Source organism: Hyperolius riggenbachi, chromosome 5, assembly GCF_040937935.1.
Source record: "Hyperolius riggenbachi isolate aHypRig1 chromosome 5, aHypRig1.pri, whole genome shotgun sequence".
NCBI lineage: Eukaryota > Metazoa > Chordata > Amphibia > Anura > Hyperoliidae > Hyperolius > Hyperolius riggenbachi.
Window position 1 is genome coordinate 51,161,295 of NC_090650.1, and position 24,646 is coordinate 51,185,940.

The window sequence follows — 24,646 nt, forward strand, 5'->3', positions numbered from 1 at the left end:
GCTGATGCAGTGAACAAACCAACTACATATTTTCACACAGGGGGTAGGAGGTATGCACACACATTACACAGCATTGAAAGAAAAGGGGAAGAGAGCCCTGGGCCCCTGGCCAAAAGACCTTACATTTTAAAGGTTTAAGGGATAGGACAGTAGCAGGGCTGGTTCTAGACTTTTTGCCGCCTGAGGCAAACTTGTGAAGATGCTGCCCCCCTCCCCCCAGGTATTATAATTTCCCCCCGTATAGGTAGCCTGGAAGAGGTAGCAGGCAGAAAGGGGAACTGTACGGTACAGTGGGCAGCATTGCAGGAAGTGATGAGAGGTGGAACGCACGCTGGAACGCAGAAGGAAATGAGTCTTCGCTTCCCCGCCGGCTGCCTACTACACTGCGGTAATAGCTGGAGGGGGAGAGCGGACGGGGTAACCCAGGTAAGGGAGGGGGTTCTGATCCCAACTCACTTGCACACTATTTTGTCACTTAGACTTTGCAACTGCTGTTTCAGGAAATGCTGTTGAAATCAAAGAAAACTCTGAGAATCCCCCATGAGGAGATGGACTGGCCCAAAACCTGCTGATTCTGTCAAATTTTAACTGCCTACTTTTTATTGCGATAGTGGTCCTTTAAAGCGGACCTGAACTCTTGCATAGGGGAGAAGGAAAACTTAGAGGAATGCACCCTGTATGCATTTAGAGAGTTTAGCCTGTCTAATTCCCCCTCATCTGTGACTAAGCACAAGTTTGATCTTTCAGCTGTGTCAGCTGACTGCCATGGCAGACCAGCTAATTTGAAAAACACAGGATGCTAACCCTATGTCTGCTTTCAGGAAAGCTGGAAGTAGACAGACTGCACATTTATTGCAGGATTTGTATCAGCTGTAGCCAATAAATGTTTTTCTCTAAAGGTTATTATGACGTTGCTTACCTTTTAGAGCAGAGAGGAAGTTCTGTGTTCAGGTCCGCTTTAACAAAAATAGGGCTTATCTGCATAAAGTGTAAACTTAAAAAATAGGTTCATGAGGCTAAACAATGTCACCCAGTACAGAACACTATGCAGCTCCCCAGCACACTTCATTATACATGTTTTGCAGAGGCACAGCCCTTCTTCCTGTATCTTGCAGTGCATTTCAGCCGGATACAGAATATCCCATCACAGCGTTATTATCTATGGCAGAGCGTGAAATGGCGAACAGCAGTGCAGGTGGTGGGAGAGGAGGGTCATTATGATGTCTGATTACTCCTAGGCTGTCTATTCACCTCAGAGAATTGGCCTATTCTTCACAGATGCACACCGTCCCGCTCTGGGCTCTGTCTGGACTCTGGTTAAACGCTGTGCCTCACTAAGCAGCCAAGTGTTTCAGCTAAAGAGCTTTAATGAGCCCTAATTCTATAGACACAGATCAGTCTTGGAAGCTCATATATCAGAAGTAGTCTTAGGGCCAGTGCACACTAAAAAGCGCTAGTGTTATCGCAAATACTCAGCGCTTTTTCAAGTGATTCTCTTAGGTGATTCTAGGCATGTGCCTAGCAATTTTTGGAGCATTTTGGTGTAGTGTTTGTTATTTTTTTGTTACAGTACAGCTGTAACTGAACAGCTTCTGTAACAAAAATGCTCTGTTCTAGCGCTTTTCAGAGCGATTTCCACTTTCCTATACTTAACACTGAGGCTGAATCGCCTCAGAAATCAGCAAAAATGCCGTAGGACCCCCGTTTGCATTTGGGAAAAAAGCACATCGTTCTGCTGTGCTCCATCCCATTCAATTACATTAATTCACCAAGCACTTTTCAAAGTGATGGCATTTTTAAAAGTGCTCAGAAGCGCTCTTGGTGTGCACCAGCCCTTAAGGTGGCCACACACCGTAAATTTTTTTAAATATCTGTTCAATTTAAGAATTGCAGTGAATTTTTCTGACTGATTGTAACGTTTCAAAAATCTGACCAATGTACCACACACCTGTGTGCGATTTTTCCCCAATTATGATAAAAATGATTGGAAACTCTGACAACATTGTTTGGGTGTGTATATTAATAAATTGACAATCTAACACACAACATACAATCTCTAGAAAAATTGAAGAAAAATATCTGGCATTCCGGATCGATTTAAATCGAAAAAAAAACGGGAAATCCTATTGGAATGAAAAAAAAGCTTTCCATTTTTTTCGAGAGATATGATCGTTTTTATTGAATTGCTGTAAAATCGGATTATTTTACTGTATTGTGTGTGGCCACCTTTAGGCCTGAGACACATGGCGAGACCTTTCTGAACACTTTTCTGACCATCAGCCGCGTCTGATCGTTAAAAGCCGCTTCCATTTGTCACAGACCGCAAGGGCCGGTCTGCGGACGGGTCAATCGATCGGCATCAGAAATCCTCTCACACTGTCATTTTGCTCAACACGAAGCGTAACCTGACTTCGCAATTTGATGAGCCGACTCGCGGAGGGAGCGTTCAGACGCCAAAGGATTCACCCCACACATACAATTCAAAGATCTGCCACCAAGCGGGTTACACAGCCCGCTACTGTAATTATACTAGTACTTCGAGAACGCTCTATTAACCCTTAGCAGTATGCAGGAACCTGGTTCAGATCTTTATATCTGGGCCGGGTTCTCGCATATGGGTTATAAAGGTACACTTCTATTAAACACGGTAGCGGTTTCAGGAGAATAGGTACGTTTGTGTATATTCAGAATAGATTGTAACCATAAAGATTTGTAAACGTTTTTATAACAAAGTTGCATTACATACATTTACACAGATTAACACATAGACACATAGCTAAAAATAAAATGGATCTGTAACGATTGGTGTCAGCACGCAGAGAGAATCTGATTATTGGTGATCTGCAGTATCACCAAGAATGCAGATATATACCTGATTATTGATGATCTGCAGAATCACCGATAATACAGATATATTGCTAACCTCTGGACACCTTTTGGCTTGTGAGTGTTTGGTGCAACAGTAGTACTTTGAGTAATGCACCTGCTGAGCAGGTAATAATAGACAGTAAAGAGACACTGCTCAGAGAGCACAGGAACCTTCTAGCAGCCTGAGACTCCTCAAGGGGTGGAGTCAGGCTGAAGATAGGGAAGGCCAGAGAGTGAGTGACACCTGAATGTGGATGTCACTATCTGGTCTGGAGACTATCTCTTAATAGGAGAGATCGCTCTCGAGGTCAGGCTCGCCAGGTCGGCAACACACTGACAGATAAGTACAAAGACAGAAGGCTGATTCGGTATCCAAGGCAAGCAGGGTCTGGCAACGGAATATCAGATATGCGAGGTACCGAATCAGAAGACAGAGGAGTAGTCAGAAAAGCAATAAGTCATAACAGATATCAAACAATGCCTAGTCTGGGTGCGAGGTCCGTGGTCTCAGCACCCTGGAACAAGTCTGAAGAATAACACAGATGATAATAAAGTTCCCTAGTCTGGGTGCGAGGTCCATGGTCTCTACACCCTGGAACTAGTCTGGAGTATAACATAAATGATAGTACAGTTCCCTAATCTGGGTGTGAGGTCCTTGGTCTCTACACCCTGGAACTAGTCTGGAGTATAACATAAATTATAGTACAGTTCCCTAATCTGGGTGTAAGGTCCTTAGTCTCTACACCCTGGAACTAGTCTGGAGTATAACATAAATGATAGTACAGTTCCCTAAGCTGGGTGTGAGGTCCTTGGTCTCTACACCCTGGAAGTAGCTTGAGCATAAACAAAATAACAGTTCAAGTAATCTGGCTAATTGTGAATTCCCAGGTCCACCTGGTTCAAACACACTGTTGGATCTGACTGAGGTCTGAGTGCTTCCACGTAGTGATCGCAACGGCAGACAACTTGCAACTGGCCAGCAGAAACTATATATGGAGTAGTGCTCTCCAGCACCACCCCTAATTGCTCAACCAATAGTATCCTGCTTAGGAGTCAGCTGATCGGCGTGGTCAGCTGACTCTCCCTGCCTAGTAAAAGAATTCTGCCTCTCAGCGCGCGCGCGTGCATTCCTAAGCCTGTGTGCACTAACAGACCCAGCCACACCAGACACACGCTGCCGCGTGCAAACCGCATCGCTGGACGCGGAACCAGCCGTCTGACTGTTGTTGTATGCGGCGGCTTTTCCGTGTTCCGCCCTGCAACTAGACACACGCTTCCACGTGCAAAGCGCCACGCTGGACGCGGAATCAGCCGCCTCCTCAGTAGCACATGCGGCGGCTTTTCCGCGATCTCTCACAGGATCAAATTAGAAAGTTGTTACTTAGTTACGGCTGAGCAGTCCATTTGGAGAATGAAAAAAGAGTCCAGTTTAAATGAGCTTTAAGAGTCCTTGGAAAAATGCATGCGTTCGGTCCTTCTGTGAACGCATGCCCGAAGCTCTTCTTTAGCAGATGAAATGATGAAGGACAAAGGCAGGCTCTGCTGGCCCCATATTTATTCAATCTTAGAATTGGGGCTGGATTACCTCCAAACTAGGTGGAGGGAAGGCGGGGTTATCTCCTGGCAGCAAGGTCGCCGCCACCAGAACTCAGAAGCAAAAAATGTAACATTTATTTATCATCTGTGTGACTCCGCCCCAGATTGGCGCATCGCAAATCCGAGACTATATTCATGAGCAGCCTGCGACCCTGTAGCAAATGAGGCTACACATGCCTATTCTATCGCGTTCAGTTTGCAGAGGCTGAATAATAAAGCAGTTTCCCGACTGACCCCTGATAGTTGGGGAACTGTAATTCAGGTGAATGATAGAACTGATTTATGGGTATCAGAAAATGTATTTTTTGTCTTTCTGTGACAAGCCTATTTTGAATTACAAGTACATAAAAGTTCTCTTTGTTGGATTGTATGATTTTGGCGGGGATTTCTTATCTTTACTGGTTGGATCTAGTTTCCTTGGGGAATGCTGTGCCAGCAACTGGCCCCAGCGGGAGGTCGAGCTACGTGTGAAATTCCTTGCTGACCTAACACAGGACATGGGGGGAAGTTACTGTACTCTGCAATGCTCTCAGAGTGGGGAAAAGAGAAAGGGAGAAAACACCCTGATTGTCATTTTTAAGTGAGAATGTCACGTTTACCGTTGGCGCAATCGATGTGCGTCATCGGTGGGCGCGATATGCCATTTTATTCATCACACCATTGACTTGCATTAAAATCACAGTAAAATTACCGCAATCGCTATTTTATAAAAAAGGCGGCGATTTAATGGCGATTTTACCACAATTTTTATGCAAGTCAATGGGAGCGGTTTTCAAAAAAAAACTCAGACGGTGCTGATGGTCAGAAAAGTGCTCAGAAAGTGCTCACAATGTGTTTAAAGAGACTCCGTAACAAAAATTGCATCCTGTTTTTTATCATCCTACAAGTTCCAAAAGCTATTCTAATGTGTTCTAGCTTACTGCAGCACTTTCTACTATCACAGTCTCTGTAATAAATCAATGTATCTTTTCCCTGTCAGACTTGTCGGCCTGTGTCTGGAAGGCTGCCAAGTTCTTCAGTGTTGTGGTTCTGCTATGAACTCCCCCTTCCAGGCCCCTCTATGCACACTGCCTGTGTATTATTTAGATTACGGCAGCTTCTCTCTTCTCTCTTATCTTTTACAAGCTGGATAAATCGTCCTCTGAGCTGGCTGGGCTTTCACATACTGAGGAATTACAAACAAGGGCAAAGCTGTTTGCAGGAAGAAAAGAGCAGCCTGAAACTTCAGTGCATGAGAACTGCAGGGGGAAAGAAACACACAAATGATCTCTTGATCTCTTGAGATTCAAAAGGAAGGGTGTATACAGCCTGCTTGTGTATGGATGTATTTTCTATGTGTGGACATACTGTACATCAACCTACTTCCTGTTTTAGTGCCCATTTTGTTTGTTTATAAACAAACTTTTTAAAACTGTTTTTAACCACTTTTAATGCGGCGAGGAGCAGCGAAATTGTGACAGAGGGTAATAGGAGATGTCCCCTAACGCACTGGTATGTTTACTTTTGAGCGATTTTAACAATACAGATTCTCTTTAAGGCTTCAGACTTGGTTCACACTGTGAGCGATCACCCTAAGCGCTTCAGCAATCTTCTCACTGCAGCGTTTGGATTTGGAGAAAATTGAAAACGTGCTGCTTGTACCATTTTTAGAGTGATTCTTCTTAAAGGAATGTGCAAAAACACACATTCCTATAAAAATGGCTCTGAAAATTGCTTTGGAAAATCATAATCGCGAAGTGCATAGTGTTTGCAATTGTGTTTTGTAGTGTAAACTAGCCCTTAGCCATTATTAGAGTATACTGTATATATTCCGGTCTGGGACTAGTTATTTGGCAGCTAGGACATTTGCCTACCTTTCTTATTTTTGTTGTTGTTCATTGTTATAGACTGTGTTCAGCTAGCTTGGATTTATACAAACCCCCCCCCCCCCCCCTTCCTCCCCCCCAAAAAAGCATCTGGCAGGGTCCTTCCTCCTTGTATAACAAACTTGATCATGCACACCCTTCATCGGGTACTCTGAACTATGTGGTCTTTAAGACTTATTAGTGAACTTTATCAAAAGATTGTGTGTGCGGGGGGGGGGGGGGGGGGATAGATCAGTATAAAACACACCTATAAACAATATGATAAGCTAAAATGAATATGCACAGAGGGAGGTTCTGTTTGCCTGGCAGTTGGAAAAAGCCATTATTTCCCACAAAGCAACTAGGTTCACAGCCAGGAAAGTGTCAGGGCCATGGGGGTGATACAGCCCCCATCTTGTTGCAGGGGTAATTAGCCGATCATACAGCTCCCTTCTTGTTGCAGGGGTAACTAGCCGATCATACAGCTCCCCTCTTGGTGCAGGGGTAATTAGCCGATCATACAGCTCCCCTGTTGCTGAAGGGGTAATTAGCAGATCTTACAGCCCCTTCTTGTTGCAGGGGTAACTAGTCGATCATACAGCGCCCTTCTTGTTGCAGGGGTAATTAGCTGATCATACAGCCCCTTCTTGTTGCAGGGGTAATTAGCCGATCATACAGCTCCCTTCTTGTTGCAGGGGTAATTAGCCGATCATACAGCTCCCTTCTTGTTGCAGGGGTAACTAGCCGATCATACAGCTCCCCTCTTGGTGCAGGGGTAATTAGCCAATCATACAGCCCCTCTCTTGTTGCAGGGGTAATTAGATGATCATACAGCCCCCCTCTTGTTGCAGGGGTAATTAGCCGATCATACAGCTCCCCTCTTGTTGCAGGGGTATGGCTGCATAGGGTAGAAGCTTTTTTTTACCTACATTCAACGTAACCTGTTTATCTACCAGTTTCTATTAGGCTGCTTACACACAGGGACGTTACAGGCGCACGTTAGCCTGTAACGCTCCCCCAACGTACAGCAATGTAACACAAGTGGGCTGTTCACACTGCCCACGTTGCGTTACATGTAACGCTGCACGTTCTTCCGAAAGTGCAGCATGCTATGGCGTTACAGCGGCTTAAGCTGCGTTAGACTGTTTGCACATGCGCAGTCATGTTGGGGAGGAGCAGAGAGCAGCCAGGCACATGGCTATTTAATATTCACTGCACGTTGTGACCACGTGATGCCGCATGCGTCCAAGAGTACGCATCACGGCATCACGGATGCCAGAGTGAGCTGCACAACGCGGCTCACTCTGACGTCCACATCAAAGAGCACCAGGCCTTGCATTAGGTGCACGTTATGAGACCTTAACGTAGCACCTAACGCAACGTCTTGGTGTGCAAGTAGCCTTAAGGTAGCCATGCGCCATACAATCTTTTAGCCTAATTAAATATTTGATTAGAAAGGAAGTCTAATTGATTGATAATTGAAGTGGATTTAAACATCGCACTGGGTGCCCCGTGCTACATTTTGGGTGCACCCGGTGCAATGTTTTAGGGGCACCCAGTGCAACGTTTTAGTCGCACCTGGTGCAATGTTTCGCGTGCACCACGCTGCGCTAAACTTTGTGCGTGCTACCTTAGTGCGCAAAACTTTGTGTGCCCTAAAGGGCTTTAGGCGTGATAAGGGGCTTTTAGGCGTGCTAACTAAGTTAGCACCCTTTTGTGAATCAAGTGTGTTTAACACACACATAAAAACAGTGATCAGTCTAATATCATGCTTGCCATTAAGCTAAGCTATACATAGGGCTAAGCTGAAAGTTTTGAGTTTCTGTCTCAAAAATAGAAAAACTTCAGAAAAAACCTTTCTTTCCCCCTGGCTCAGAAAATGTATCCCTGCAATCCTATGCAATCACATTTGCAGTCATAGTCCAATAGACTGATCGTTTTTGGCAATCTCTACACGCAGGCTCTTTTTTTTCCCTTTGGAATGACGTCGGTGTGAGGTCCTACAGCGTCACTTTTTGAGCCATTCCCTTGTGCTGAGTCCCATGAAGAAACATACTAGAAAAGACAGCGTTGTTCACCAATAGGTAGCTGAAATTGCTCAGGGAAGGAAAGGGGGGGGTCGTGGCTGGCTTGTTGGAGGAGTCTGGCTGTGCATAGTGGAGATATCTGACTGGCTCACTGGAGTACTGAGCTCTATCAGGCAGGTTCAGCACCACGGAGAGACTTCAGCACCAAGGATAGCGCCACACAGACAGCTCAGTGCAGACTGGCACAGCTAGACGTCTTACTGCTCCACTGACTGCACAGCTCTGTGCTGGACTCCCATCTTCCCCCCTCACTTCATCCCCTCTGGCAGCTCCTGCGCTCCATGCAAGCCACTGTGCTTTTATCTGACTGCTAATTTCTATGCTCCTGTCCAAGGGATTTGACAGATTCACCAAAATCAGCTGCCGACCTACTTCTGCCTGTTCTTTCCAGGGTCGGGATGGCATCTCCTGGCTCTGGCTCTGGCTTTTGGTCCTTTGCGGGGGAAGAAGGCAACAGTGAAGCTGAAAACCCAGGCACAGGTAAGTCATTGAATCAGATCTCTTCCAGGTAATCGGATGCACCCACCACTGACCCTGAGACAGTGGTGGCGTAGCGGATAGCACCCTTGCCTTACAGCGCTGGGTCCCCAGTGTGAATCCCAGTCAGGGCACTATCTGCACAGAGTGTGTATGTTCTCCCTGTGTCTATGTGGGTTTCCTCCAGGCACTCAGGTTTCCTCCCTCATCTCAAAAACATACAGATAAGTTAATTGGCTTCCAGATAAAAAATTGGCCCTAGATTATGATACATACACTACACAATATAGACATATGACTATGGTAGCTATTAGATTGCGAAACCCTCTAAGGGACAGTTAAGTGACAAGACAACGTACTCTGTACAGTGCTGTAGGAGATGACGGTGCTATATAAACACTAAATAATAATAATAATAATAATTCACTACGGTGCAAATAAGAAAAAGAATTAGAATTACACTGGTCAGATCTTGCAGGAGGATGTATAGTACTGTGTGTAAAGTATAATGTAACTTGCCAGGGTTTTTACTGAACGTCTGCCTAAGAGACCCATGTACAGTATATAGACAACATATCCAAACAACCAAATCCTGTGCTTAAAAAAGAAAAAAGAAGTCAGAAATATAACAGTTACGTCGGATAAAAATAGATTTTATTAAATTAAAATTTCAATACAGAACTGAATTTGAGACAGTTCTATTAGAAATTGATTTATTTGAGGAGTAAAATGCAATTAAAAAATAATTGTAATAATTTTACATTTATTTTTCTTTGTTCTATTTCCAGCCAAACAATGGTGCCAGGTTGCGCAAAAATTTACAGGAGGGATCAGTTCAAAATTATGTGGTAAGTAGCAAAATTATTAAAATTGTTCAAATGTAATTTTGTTTTAACAAGCGGAACAATTTATCCCATCATACAGTTTCATGTAATATGTTATATCGTTTTATATTATTTTATATTTTACTATGTAATATCATATTACAAAACACATGATAATATATTTTAGTGCATCATAATATACTATTTTAGGCTATTGTTTTCTTGGCTAACACAATAAATGTCTTATATAATATCATATTTATTCTTTTGTATTATGTAAAACATACCTATTTTTGCCTCCCTGACCAGCTTTACTCTATGGAGAGGGGGAAAAACCAGCAGATTCCACCACCAAAGATAACATGTGCACCAGCAACAAAGGAATGACATCCAACTATGACAAAAAAGTATGCGGCTGTGACAAGGATGAAATAAACTTCTCCTTATTATACTCAACAGGTAGGCACTCAGCAGGAAAATCTCATAAACACCATTTGTGAAAAATGTTTAGAAAAAATATACAAATATTTTTTACAAAAAGATGTTATTATTTTGTGTTTTCTTGCAAAAAAAAAAAAAAAACAGGTTTAAAAAAGGTTTAGATGTTTAGAGTGCTTTATTAGTAAAGTCAAGATTTTTTTTAATGTTTATATACTTATTAATATTTTTTTTTAACCAGGGACAAACAAAAATGGTCATACTGTTATCTGTCATTTCCAGCCTCCTGCATAATTTGTATTTTGAAATTGTCTCCCCAGCTTAGTAAAAGCCTCTTCTTGAGCTGCCTGTATCAGAGATAAGAATTTAATTGAAAGGCTCTGATTAGGAAAATTGCTCCTTCAAAAACACTTAAACGAAACCTTGCAGGATTTAGCGTGAATGCATGAAATTGTATTATTTTTTTTAATAAAATTTAGTTACTAAAATCTAATACTTATAGATTTATTAGAGATGCTTTAGAAATAAAATAAATATTAATAATTAGTAATTTTAGCTATGAAAAGAGTTACCAATGTACAATAATATAATTAGGCAACAACTTCTAAAAACATGTAAACAGGTTAAATTGTTAACAATATAATTACAGTTTATCAAGTTATAAACATGATAAAGGTGTTATGTTGTATAAACACTATGAAATCATTTGATTTTTAATTTTTTTTAATTGGAAATATTTCAATTATTATTTAAGCAAAAATAATTTTACAATAGTACTAAATTATTATGTTTTTTGTTCCTTATTTTAGATCTGCTTCCTGCAAAAAATGGAGAAGCGGAAACAATGCGTTTCTTGCAGCAAGTTATAGACATTTTGTTGCAATATGTGGTTGACACCTTTGATAGGTCCAACAAGGTGATCGATTTTCACTATCCAAATGAGCTTCTTCAGGAATATGACTGGGGGCTGTCTGACCAGCCGCAAAGTCTGGAGGGAATATTGTTCAACTGCAAAACTACCTTAAAATATGCTATCAAAACAGGTAAAGATAGCTGATATATCCTCATTTACTACATGTTTAATAATATTGTGAATGTCATTCAAATATTATGTGTGTGTGTGTGTGTGTGTATATGTACTCAAACACACACCCACCCTGTATAACCGTATATGTACACACACCTACTACTTATGTGGGTGGGCACATGCAAGCATTTCTGTATTATATATATATATATATATATATATATATATATATATATATATATATATATATATATATATATTTATATATTTATAGATCTATTTATTATATATATGTGTGTTTATACACACATATATATATATATATATATATATATATATATACATATATATATATATATATATATATATATATATATATATATATATCCTACAACTGTGTTGCAAGAATACACCATACTTGACCATAAATACACCACTTTCACCATGCGATGCTATTACATATAACATTATTTCTAAATTTTACTGAGCTGACCAATAACTACAACTGGTGGAAAATACACCAGTACTGGATTGGTCCATTATTTTGTTATTATTAACCATGTAAATGTGTGGCATAAAATTAAGAGGCAACAACTAGTTGAATCTTGGCGTGAATCTGTTGAGGCAAGAACGCTTGGTTATATTACATTTATAGAATTTTCATTTAATACATAAATATAAATGTTTAATTTGCATTCACGTTTAAAAAAGTTCCTTATTGGTGTATGACACATTTGATGTGACATGACTTTATTGTCATTATGCTTGCTGATGTTCAACTGCTTTCGGTTTAGGATGTGTACTGTGTCACATGTAGTTCACCAGAGCTTTCATACAGGGTGCTTTTATTGAGATTTTTTTTATGCACTAGCATTATAGCATATACTATGTAGATGGATATTTGATTTGTGTGATTCATTGGTATAGTATGTAGTTAATTAACAGTCTGCTCTTTGGGTAAAATGATTGGAACCCTGGGTTTAATAGGATTTGACAGTGCTGCTGTTTCTTTGTTCTGTGAATTATATGTGTTCAGACGAGTTTGCAAGCAGGGGTTTGGTATTAATGGTCTCGAGGCCAGTTTATAGGGCAGGAGCTGTCATATATGACCTACTTCATCACACTTACTGTATGCCACTGCCTTCTACTACATACATTGGTATACATTTAAAGCCAAAAAGCTAAAGTGTATGTGTGCCTGTCTGTTCTGTCTGTAGGAGTGTATGAGCTGTTGGTGTATGTCTGTGTCTCTGTGCTGTATTTGAATAGGTGTAGGCAAAGTTTGCCTGTAAGCTTCTCTATTGACCATAAGGGCGCTTGGATCATTCATACGTATCATTTGTACATGTCTAAGCACAGATTATGTGTTTGAGTGTGTCTTATATTAGCAGGGTATACATGATGTGTGTGTGTGTGTGTGTGTGTGTGTGTGCACGGTGTTTGTGTACACTTTATCTCTCAATATGGTGTGTGTGTGTGTGTGTGTGTGTGTGAGTGTGTGTGTGTGTGTGTGTGTGTGTGTGTGTGTGTGTGTGTGTGTGTGTGTGTGTGTGTGTGTGTGTGTGTGTGTGTGTGTGTGTGTGTGTTTGTGTGTGTGTGTGTTTGTGTATGTTTGTAGATTTTGTGTATTTTGTGTTAGTGCAACATGCGTGTTTTGAATGTGATTTTGCATGTGTCTATTTTATGTGTGTTTTACATGAATGGTGTTTATGTGTGTCTGTCTGCATTGTGCAGTAAATGTGTGTGTGTGAGTGTGAGTGTGTGTGTATGTGTCTGTGTGTTTACATCTTCAGTACACAAATTTGCATAGTGCTAATTATTATCGCAGGTGAAATTGTTACTAGCTGGCAGGATCATTATTGGCTGCATTGAGAAGGTCGTATTCTACAGTTTTATGAAGTCTGAAACATGCAACCATTTTCTAACCCTCGATGGGGATTCAGGCAGAGACAACTGCACCTTTGCCTATAAAGGTTTAACAAAGGATGCAATGATGTACCAATACTTATTGTGGATAACAACATTACATGCTGCAAAAAAACATTATTTATACCGATGTCCCTCTTTTTTTCCCCCCCATTTCTCCTTCTTTCAGTGCTGATGTACAGTTCTATGTGGATATATGTATTTCTCTTTCAAAATGATGTTTATATGATTTGATGAATTGCTTATTGTTAGTATGAAGGAAATATGATGAGATGAAAGAACCAGTGTGGTTTAAATTATGTAGACACATTTTGTTTATGAATTATTTGTGGTATGTATGACTGAAGGTTTGGCGGGGGTGTGACTGAAGGTTTGGCAGGGGTGTGACGGAAGTCTTGGCGGGGGTGTGACTGAAGGTTTGGCGGGGGGTGTGACTGAAGGTTTTGCGGAGGTGTGACGGAAGCCTTGGCAGGGGTGGGACTGAAGGTTTGGCGGGGGTTTGACTGAAGGTTTGGCGGGGTGTGGCGGAAGGCATGGCAGGGGTGTGAATAAAGGTTTGGCGGGGGTGTGACGGAAGCCTTGGCAGGGGTGTGACTGAATCCTTGGCGGGGGTGTGACAGAATCCTTGGCAGGGGTGTGACTGAAGGTTTGGCGGGGGTGTGACTGAAGGCTTGGCAGGGGTGTGACGAAAGGCTTGGTGGGGGTGTGACTGAAGGTTTGGTGGGGGTGTGACTGAAGGATTGGTGGGGGTTTGACTGAAGGCTTGGTGGGGGTGTGACGGAAGGCTTGGCGGGATGTGACTGAAGGCTTGGTGGGGGGGTGACGGATGGCTTGGTGGGGGTGTGACGGAAGGCTTGGCGGGGGTGTGACTGATGGTTTGGCGGAGGTGTGACTGGAGGCATGGCAGGGGAATGTCTCAAAGGCATTCCTCTTTCTTTTCTCAGAAACTTAGGAAGTGTGATTACTGTGCATGATTTGTCTAGGCAGATGCTGCATAGTATTTTTCCATGGAAGTGATATGATATTGGTGAGTTGCTATTTATTATTATTTATTATATTTATAAAGCGCCAACATATTACCCAGTGCTGCACAATAGATGAATGGAGTAAACAGGCAAGTTAGAATGTATGGGGGCACAGAACAAGAAACAGGATCATGCAGTGAGGTTGAATATCTTTGGTAACAATAGTTCAAAGTCTTTGGTAGATATTGATCAGGTCCATTCTAGCTCATGAGAGGGTTGGCCGACAGTGATGATGTATGATTAGAGTTCGCCGGCGAACTTCCGTGGTTCGTGTTCGCGGAGAACCGCAAACTTTTCCGGAAGTTCGATTTGCCCCCATAGTGCATCATTAAGGTCAACTTTGACCCTCTACATCAGTGTTTCTCAACATTTTATTGGCATGTACCCCTTTTAAAACCCTGTACTCTCCAAGTACCCCCTAGCATAGTAAACATTATCTCAAGTACCCCTTGACAAATATATATTTAATCGTAGTACATGATAATTGGTTTGAAACAATTTCCAAGCACTTACTATTGCTTTTAATTAACTAAAATACTTATTTGGTGTTGTTTAAATAAGATTTATCATTTTCTAAAACTCTAAATTGGTTATTCTTGGTTAAGTATATCAAGCCTGAGTACCCCCTGGAACCTTCAGAAGTACCCCCTGGGGTACGCGTACCACACGTTGAGAACCTCTGCTCTACATAACAGTCAGCAGGCACATTGTAGCCAATCAGGCTACACTCCCTCCTGGAGCCACTTCCCCCCTTATAAAAGGCAGGCAGCGTCGGGCATTGGACTCACTCGTGTGCCTGCAGTAATTAGAGAAGGGAGAGCTGCTGCATAGAGAGCTATAGGGAAAGCTTAGTTAGGCTCTTGTAGGCTTGTTAGCTTGCTCCTTCCTGATTTTTATTGCTAAAAAAGCACCCCTCAACAGCTCTTTTGAGAGCTAATCTTGTTCTTGTGATCTATTTGTGTGTGTGTGTGTGTGTGTGTGTGTGTGTGTGTGTGTGTGTGTGTGTGTGTGTGTGTGTGTGTGTGTGTGTGTGTGTGTGTGTGTGTGTGTGTGTGTGTGTGTGTGTGTGTGTGTGTCGTCACTACACAAACAGCTATTTGTGGTGCGTTACACAGTGAGTTTGGTGGGTCAGTGTGAAGCAGTACTCTAATTACACTCCCTGATTGATGTATACACATGCAAGATGTTTTAAAGCACTTTAGGCCTGCAATTTAGCATGCAATGTGATTTCTGCCCTTAAAACGCTGCTTTGCGTCAAATCCAGATTTTTCCCAGGGACTTTTGACATCTATCCCACTCATCCATGCAAAAACTCAGATGTTAGACCCCTTAAAACATCTTTTTTATCACTTTTGTGGCCAGCATAAATGTTTCTAGTTTTCAAAGTTCGCCTCCCCATTGAAGTTTATTGCGGTTCGCAAAAGTTCGCAAGTTCGCGAACGTTTGCGGAGGTTCGCAAACCTAAAATCGGAGGTTCGGGCCATCTCTATGTATGATCAATCTGAAGACATTAGGGGGGAGGGCCCTACCAGAGGCTTACATTCTAAAGGGTGCGGGTAGAGAGACACACTAGGTGCATCTGTTGAGAGGGTACCCAGCAGAACCTATTATGATGCTGATGCAGGGGGTTAGGCGAATATGAAAAGATGAGTCTTGAGGGCTCTTTTGAAGGAATTAGCAAGCAGAGAAGAAAGAATCCAGGCACCAGTCAAAACAAAGCAGTGCTAGTTCACACCTTTAATTCATCCCCATGATACACCTGACAAGCAGTAAAGTGGAGGCAAAGGTGGGGGTGAGTCTGATGGTTGGTGAGAGCGAGTTCCAGACAGAGTGCGAGCAGCCCTGGTGAAGCCTTGCAATAGCGCGTGGGAGTGAAAAGTGTGTGGTGCGACCAGGCTTACATCGGTGGACGAATGGAGGAGAGGAGCCGGTATGTGCCTGTGGACAAGAGCCGAGATGTAGGTCAGGCAGGTCTTGTGGACCGATTTGTAGGCCAAGCACAGAATTGTGAAGTTTGAAGTTGATCCTGAAGCGGATGGGGAGTCAGTGGAGGGCTTTACAGAGCGGAGTTGTGGAGGCCCTGTGATTGGAGGAGTTGATTAGTCTGGCTGCTGCATTCATTACCGATTGAAGGAGGGGTGGTGCAGTTTAGAGGCAGGCCTGACAAATGGGTATTGCACAAGTCAAGGCTGAGGAGTTTGGTGGTGCTGTTTAAAAGAACAGTTTAAAAATGAAGCCTACATATCATAAGCATGTTGGAAGCTAGTTTTCATTAATAGAGAGGGCCAATGAGCTGCAACTAATTCCAGCCTGCCTGCTCATATACAGCAAGCCTGAAGCGGAAAAAACAACAACTTATGATATAATGAATTGTATGTGTATTATGGATAATGAATAGAACATCAGTAGCAAAGAAAAGAGTCTCTCATATTTTTATTTTCAGTTATATAGCTTATATAACTGTCACAGTTTCCGTTTTGAAACCACATCTGTCTTTTAACCTCCTTGCCGGTCTAAAAAATCCGGCAAGGAGGCAGCGCCGCACTTTTTTTTTTTTTTTTTTAAATCATGTAGCGAGCCCAGGGCTCGCTACATGATAGCCGCTAAGCAGCGGCATCCCCCCACCCACTCCGATCGCCTTCGGCGATCAGAGTATGCAGGGAATCCCGATGAGAACGGGATTTCCTGCAGGGCTTCCCCGGTCGCCATGGCGACCGGGCGGGATGACGTCACCGACGTCATAAACGTCGTGACGTCAGAGGGAACTCCGATCCGCCCCTTAGCGCTGCCTGGCACTAATTGGCCAGGCTGCGCAGGGGTCTGGGGCGGGGGGGGGGGCGGCTCGGCGCGGCGGGTAGCGGCGAATCGGCGGCGAGCGGCAGCGATCGCGACCTACACGCAGCTAGCAAAATGCTAGCTGCGTGTAGGGAAAAAAAATTATGCAAATCGGCCCAGCGGGGCCTGAGATATCCTCCTGCGCAGGTTACCCCGAGCTGAGCTCGGGATAACCGGCAAGGAGGTTAAGCTAGCAAACAAAGTAGAAATAATGACCCTTTGAACATTCCTGCAGTAAAAGTTGATCTCAATCTGTCTCTCTTGGTTTCTTGACTGTTTAAATGCTTCAGAAAACAGGACTGTAATGACCCAAGTTGGGCCGAAGAGCTCAGAGAAGCTCTTTTTCATAGACAACAAATAAAGTGTTTTAACTGTTCCTGTACTGGAAAACAATATGATACTCTTTTATTTGCCAGTAATGTTCTATTTCTTAGCTGCACGGCACATACAATTCACTATCTCATTCGTTTATTTTCACTTCAGGTTTGTTTTAATGTAAGTTGTATGCAGTTTGGAAATGGGCCAATTAGCTTCCCCTCCTGATGAGCGTGTATTGGACCTGCAGTTGTGTGATACTCCCATTGCTTAATGCCTGATGAAGCGGGACTGTGCCCGTGAAATGCGTTGCGGTTTTGTTCGTGGAGTATGTGAATAAATTGTCTTTAACTCAAGCGACAGCATCGAGTCTATTTCTGAGTGGTCGGTCCACCGCCGCCACCTGAATATTTTAAACATTTTAGCATATTTTATCCTTTTGGCGCCTCTGTACACATTCCTGTTAAGATATCCACCCTTGGTGGAAGGGTGACAAACCCTCTTTTCCTTCAGAGAGCGACATCTTATTCCTGAGTTGGGTCAGGTCTAATCTCCCCACCTGCCTATACAGTGGTTGCCTGAGCGGTAACCCACGTTTGTAAGTATAATGCTTATTGGGCTCTCGGTTTCTCTGTTTTATTGATGAATTTGATTGGCCAAGTTCCAAGCAGCATACAATGGGTATAGTGGCATGCAAACTGCAACTATTTGCATCTCATCGACCATTCCTGGTCGCCAATAGACCAGACCATCAATCCAGGTCCTCAACATGTCATACGTGTTCCACAGGGGATACTTAAAGAGAACCTGTACTGAGTAAAATTATTTAAAATAAACACATGAGGTAACGTCAAATGAACATTACATAGTTACCTTGCCATCAGTTCCTCTCAGAAACTCACCATTTTCTTCTGACAGTGATCCCTTCCAGTTCTGACAACATTTTGTCAGAACTGAAATATATCAGTTGCTGTCGGTTATATATCAGTTGCTGTCAGTTACAGCTGAGAGGAGAACTGATGTGTCCATGTTTCCCTATGGGTCAAGTAGGCGATGTTACAGTTTAACTGTGTGCTGACCAGAAAGCTGTTATGGTGTAATGGCCATTTTCAAAATGGAGGACGGAGAATTCCATTGATCACAGTCAACAAACAGGACGCAGGAGAGGAAAAAGAGATTGAGGCGTAGACTACACAGGAGGTAAGTATGACTTGCGTATGCTTATTTTGACTTTTAAGTTTCAGTTCAGGTTTATAATTCAAATTGTATGCAACTTAGAACTGAGCTAATCAAATGTATTTCCTCACAATTCTGATTGGTCCAATTCCAAGCTGCATACAATCAGCATTAGATTTGCATGCAAGCCGGATTGATTTGCATTTCATCTGTCATTACTTTGCAGTGTGGACTTGTAAGCTTGTAGGCTGTGTGTTGCAAACAGAATCAGGAAATTTGGAAACCTGAGGCTAATGGACTACTTGGGCACCCCATAGGCCCTAATGCAAAATATATATCGCTATTGGGCTACAAAAGAAGACATTTTGTTTTGAGAATTAGTGTTTTGAAAAATATTGTTTTAAAATTAGTTTAGACAATTATCATTTTGTAAATTATCATTCTAAATTGTTTTTTTTTAGCACATTGAAATTCATCTTGAGAATTATCACTTACTATATTATTGAAATGTATAGTCTTCGAAATGTATCGCTTTCTGTATTAACGTTATTTGCAATGGAGAAAGGGGGTTTCAGGGTTAAGCATCAGGAAGGGGAGAGGGGTTAGGCATAGGCACCGCCAGAGGGGGTATTAGGGTTAGGCACCACTGGGGGGGGGGGGAGGTCTTAGGGTTAGGCATCAGGAAGGGGAGTTTTAGGGTAAGGCACCACCAGGTGGGGTCTTAGGGTTAGAAACCACCAGGGGAGAGATCTTAGGATTAGGCACCACCAGGTGGGGTCTTAGGGTTAGGCACCAACAGGGGGGTTTTAGGGTTAGGCACCACCAGGGGATTGTTCTGTGTAAGAGTAGGGCTAGATTTACTTGTAGTAAAATATTGGTAATATTTACCAATTTTTTACTATGCTTATTACAGCTGTAAATATATTTTTGTTTTCATTGCTAAACTTAAAGACGATATTTTGCCCCTTTTAATACTGTTAATTTAACATATTTATCATTCTATCTCAGATAAAGACGAAGAAACAATAAAAAAATTGTTATAGACAATATCTTAAAATTTTGGGTATAGCCCTCTGCCTTTTTTTCTGGCACCCTTATTTTCTTTGATGGGGCGGAGCTTAGCTTCGGTGCAGTCAAAATGAGGCTTAGATAAGAAAAACAAAGTTCTGATGCTGTGAAACTGTTAAAGAAACACCAAGCTTTTTCAGTGCTGCTGAGTAGATTTTTTAGTCTGGAGGTTCACTTTAAGTATCCCTTTAGCTTAAAAATAAAATTATTAAACTCCAAGAAAGCTCTGTTTACCATAACTACCATTACACATACAATTATGTATCTCATAAGTTTATTTTCAGTTCAGGTTTGCTTTAAAGAATGTCATCTGTTTAAAAAGCACATTTCCCCCAGGTTACAGCATGGCTTGTATAGCTTTGTTATATACCGTTGAAAAAGAGCTGTACATGTGACGATGAGGGAAAAAAAATCTGTTGTTAACAACCAGTGTAACCATTAGTCAGAATATTCTTGCTCTCCATGCTTCAATAAAAAGCCTCCTAACAGCCAGCAGAGCTGAGTGCAGCACAGGTCCTGCATGTCACATGATGTGGCTCCAGGGAAAAGTAAATATAACCTTACTACCCATTTCAAGTTCTTTTTCTTTAACAGGATTCTATTCTTAGTAGTGAAAACACTTTGGTAATCTTTCAGAGCAGAAGGAAAATTTTGACTATACTATGCTAATGTACGCTGGATTGAGTATGACCCACACGGTTCGCATTCGAACGTGAACTCGCGAAATTCGGTGGTTCATTTGAACGTGAACCGCGAACTATATGCGAGTTCAACCCGCCCCCTATACTACATCATTTGGCTCAACTTTGACCCTCTACATCACAGTCAGCAGACACATGGTGGCCAATCAGGCCCCCCCCCCCCCCCCCTTATAAAAGGCAGGCAGCGTCGGCCATTTCCCTCACTCGTGGGGCTGCAGTAATTAGAGAAGGAAGGGATTGCTGCAGAGACATTAGGGAAAACTTAGTTAGGCTCTTGTTAGGCTTGTTAGCTTGCTTCTTGCTGATACTTATTGATAAAAAGCACCCCTCAACAGCTCTTTTGAGAGCTAATATTGTTCTTGTGATCTATTTTTTGTGTGTGTGTGTGTGTGTCCCACTGACACTTGCATATACAGCCCTGTCAGTCAGTCCCAGCTGGCCCTTTGCTAATTCCTACTGTGCCACTGCCAGGCCCAGCACATTCAGTGCCTACCTTTTCACTGCACGTGTGTGACAGCTGCACATTTCTAATACCAATCACTGCATACCTGTTCATGTTTACTGCACCTGCGTGACAGAAGCACGCAGTGTTATATACCAGTCACTGCACCTGTTCACAGTACCTGTGTGTGTGACAGCTGCACATTTGTAATACCAATCACTGCATACTTGTTCATGTTTACTGCACCTGTGTGACAGAAGCCATGCAGTGTTATATATCACTCACTGCACCTGTTCACGCTACCTGTATGTGTGACAGCTGCACATTGTATTGATACCAGTCAGTGCACCTACGTGACTGCACGCAGTGTTATATTATATACCAGTCACTGCATACCTGTTCACGGTACCTGTGTGTGTGTGTGACAGCTGCACATTTGAAATACTAGTCACTGCATACCTGTTCAGGGTACCTGTGTGTGAAACAGCTGCACATTTGTAATACCAGTCCAAGCATACCTGTTCACTGCACCTGTGTGACCGCATGCTGTTTTATATACCAGTCTGTATTGATACCAGTCACTGCATACCGTTTCAGTGCACCTATGTGACCGCATGTAGTGTTATATTATATACCAGTCACTGCATACCTGTTCACGGTTCACAGTTCCTGTGTGTGTGACAGCTGCACATTTGTAATACTAGTCTGTGCATACCTGTTAACTGCACCTGTGTGACAGCTGCACATTCTATTGTAATACCAGTCGCTGCATACCTTTCACTGCACCTGTGTGAATGAACATTGTTTTAGTCAAGTCAGTGCATACCTTTCACTTCATCCCCCCCCCCCCCCCCCCCCCGATATGGAAAAAACAACAGTTAGAGGCAGACCCAGAGGTAGGCCACTCGGCAGGTCTGTTCGAGGTTGTGCTGACGTGATTTTGTGCGGCCCTGGACCGAAGTACAGTGCTCAGAAGAAGGCACGTCCCATCAACTCCCAAGATTGTCAGGACGTGGTTGACTATTTAACACAGAACACCTCATCTTCTTCAGCTTCCGCACAGAAGCGTAACATATCTTCCTCCTCCTGCTCTGATTCTGGCACCCCACTTAACACTCCATCGGCAGCCATCACCAAAGTGCCATCATCCCAGGGCTCAGCAGTATGGACATTTTTTGTGTGTCTGCCTCGGTTGAGAGCAATGCGAACTGTACACTCTGCCACTGAAAATTAAGCCGTGGAAAGATCAAGACCCGCGTAGGGACAACTACCTTACAAAGGCACATGATTACAAAGCACAAACTGCAATGGGATGACCACCCGAGGAAAAACAGCACACAAAAGCAAGGTCACAAACCACAGTGGAAGATACCAGGCCGCAATTATTTCTCAAAAAAGACGATACCTAAACTGTACCGTGATTTTGAAAGGCAAGTGGTGTCATCTCTGGCACACAGCGTTGAGTCAAGGGTCCATCTGACCATGGATGCCTGGTCTGCAAAGACAGTCTTACACAAAGCATCTCTGCCTGCACGCCGTGTGACTGCCTGCCCAAGACTAAGTCATTCCCCACACAGCATCTCTGACTGCAGGCCGCTTGACTGCCTTCTCCGCCACCACTAACAGGGTCCAGGACTCCAGGTGGACTCCTGAATTTTTAAGGTCGCTGCTAGCAACGGCCGCTAACAAAACGAATAATTTTTCTGGTGTGTGTACATGCCTAATTTTTCTGGTTGCACTGCGGCTGCAACAACAAAACAAAAGGCATGAACAAGTTCACGCAAACCCAAACTTTTGTGGAAGTTCGCGTTTGAGGTTCGCAAACCTAAAATCGGAGGTTCGAGCCATCTCTAATGCTGGACTGGATGCCTGTAATATTTCTGTTTATTTCAGTAAAGCTTTGTTTTCTTTTGTTCAAACAAAATAATAAAATACATAGAGAAATGGCTGGGCATCATAGACATCCAAATCAGTGGACAGCAAGAGATCCAGTAGATTCAGGGAGCCACAGCTAAAGCAAACAAATGGGCAGTATTCACATGGATAACTATTATTCAGTGTATATGATATAATCATAAGACTTGCTTGCCGTCTTATGTACCTGAGCTGTTTAATTGAGGGTGAAATGAGCTAATGAGGCAGGAAGTCCAAAGTAAGCAGCGTTTGACTTTTTCTGCACTGGTGCCAAGAGAAGCCTTGGACTGCAAAGCAAGATGAGAATATAACCACTTCAGATCCAAGCCTATAAAACATTTACTCATGTGGGGGGGGGGGGGGTATGCATCGCATCATCCAAAGTCTTCCTCAGCTGAAAGTCTAGAACCAACCCCGGTTGTGACTTCAACCACTTTGTGCACACCTGCCCCATCTTTGCTGCATAGCGTTGCAACTGGGCAGGACTGGTGTTTTTACAGTGTCAAACTGAACAAGGGCCCTATTTTCCTTAAAGAGAACCTGTACTGAGTAAAAATATTTAAAATAAACACATGAAGTAACTTCAAATGAACATTACATAGTTACCTTGCCTCAGTTCCTCTCAGAAGCTCACCATTTTCTTCTTACAGTGATTCCTCCCAGCTCTGACAATATTTTGTCAGATCTGAAATATATCAGTTGCTGTCAGTAAAATATCAGTTGCTGTCAGTTATAGCTGAGAGGAAAACTGATGTACCAGGTAATGTCCATGTTTCCCTATGGCTCACGTGGGCGATGTTACAGTTTAACTGTGTGCTGACCAGAAAGCTGTTATGGGTAATGGCTATTTTCAAAATGGAGGACAGAAAATTCTCTTGATCACAGTGAACAAACAGGACGCAGGACAGGAGAAAGACACTGAGGAGTAGACTGCATGGAAGGTAAGTATGACTTGTGTATGCTTATTTTGACTTTAATTTTCAGTTCAGGTTTTCTTTAAAGAGGAACTCCAGTGAAAATAACGTAATAAAAAAAGTGCTTAGTTTTTTCAATAATTATGTATAAATTATTTAGTCAGTGTTTGCTCATTGTAAAAGCTCTCCTCTCCCTGATTTACATTCTGACATTTATCACATGGTGACATTTTTACTGCTGGCAGGTAATGTCAGTGACAGGAGATGCTGCTTGCTTTTTTGGCAGTTTGGAAATAGCTGTAAATAGTAAAAGAGTTGTTATTTCCCACAATGCAATGAGGTTCACAGACAGGAAACTGCCAGGACCATGGTCCTCAGAGTTTCTTGTGGGAGGGGTTTCACCACAATATCAGCCATACAGAGCCCCCTAATGCTCTGTTTGTGAAAAGGAATAGATTTCTCATGTAAAAGGGGGTATCAGCTACTGATTGGGATGAAGTTCAATTCTTGGTCTTGGTTTCTCTTTAAGGGACCCATAAGTCAGCTCAGGGACTGTCACAGTACATCACCGTAAGTACAGTATGAAGATGTAAGGGCCCCACATTCATTTTTGCCATATTATGCCTATGTGTAATGATCCGCTCAGCTGGCTGCACAGGCAGACAGCTGTTTGACCATTTCTTAAGTCTGTGGGATGTAGGTCTGATAAGAGACCTGTCTTTGCTTTGCAAGCTTCAGACCTGCTCTGCTGAGGAATTTTCATATACTGATTATGCAAATTGCCTAGTCTCCTCCCTTGAAGGCTTGCAGCATAAATACTATGTGATCCCACAGTCCTTCGCTGGTCATCATGGTTTGTTAATACACTCCTGGAGTGTCAGCCTTGCTATTGTTTGCTAAAGATTATCTTAGAGTAATTCCTGGGGACTGCACTAGGCAATCCTTCTAGTGCAGACAGCTTGCATTATCCGTTTTGCCTGTGTTGTCTCTCTGCTATGATTGTCCTGTCGCCAGCGGTAGTCGACAGGAAATCGTTCTGTCTGTCAGGGGTGCTAACCAGAGCAGCGGTTGCTACTGGTAGCCCCATCTGTTTGTCTGTCTGGATCGCACTCGCTCTGGCGGTAAGAGCAGTGGATCCTACTAAGCTCTGTTTCTGTACTTGGATCATA

At 42.8% G+C, this 24,646-nt stretch overlaps 1 protein-coding gene across 1 annotated transcript in view; it reads left to right on the top strand.

The window, feature by feature from the left end:
• Positions 1-8,378: 8,378 nt before the first annotated feature.
• GAD2 (glutamate decarboxylase 2) overlaps positions 8,379-24,646 on the top strand; it is a 131,277-nt gene continuing 115,009 nt past the window's right edge. Inside the window, exons 1-4 of the mRNA XM_068235658.1 lie at positions 8,379-8,875; positions 9,661-9,720; positions 10,006-10,155; positions 10,944-11,177. Coding sequence (XP_068091759.1) covers positions 8,794-8,875; positions 9,661-9,720; positions 10,006-10,155; positions 10,944-11,177 — 526 coding nt within the window. The 5' untranslated portion in view covers positions 8,379-8,793. The remainder of the gene's footprint in view (positions 8,876-9,660; positions 9,721-10,005; positions 10,156-10,943; positions 11,178-24,646) is intronic.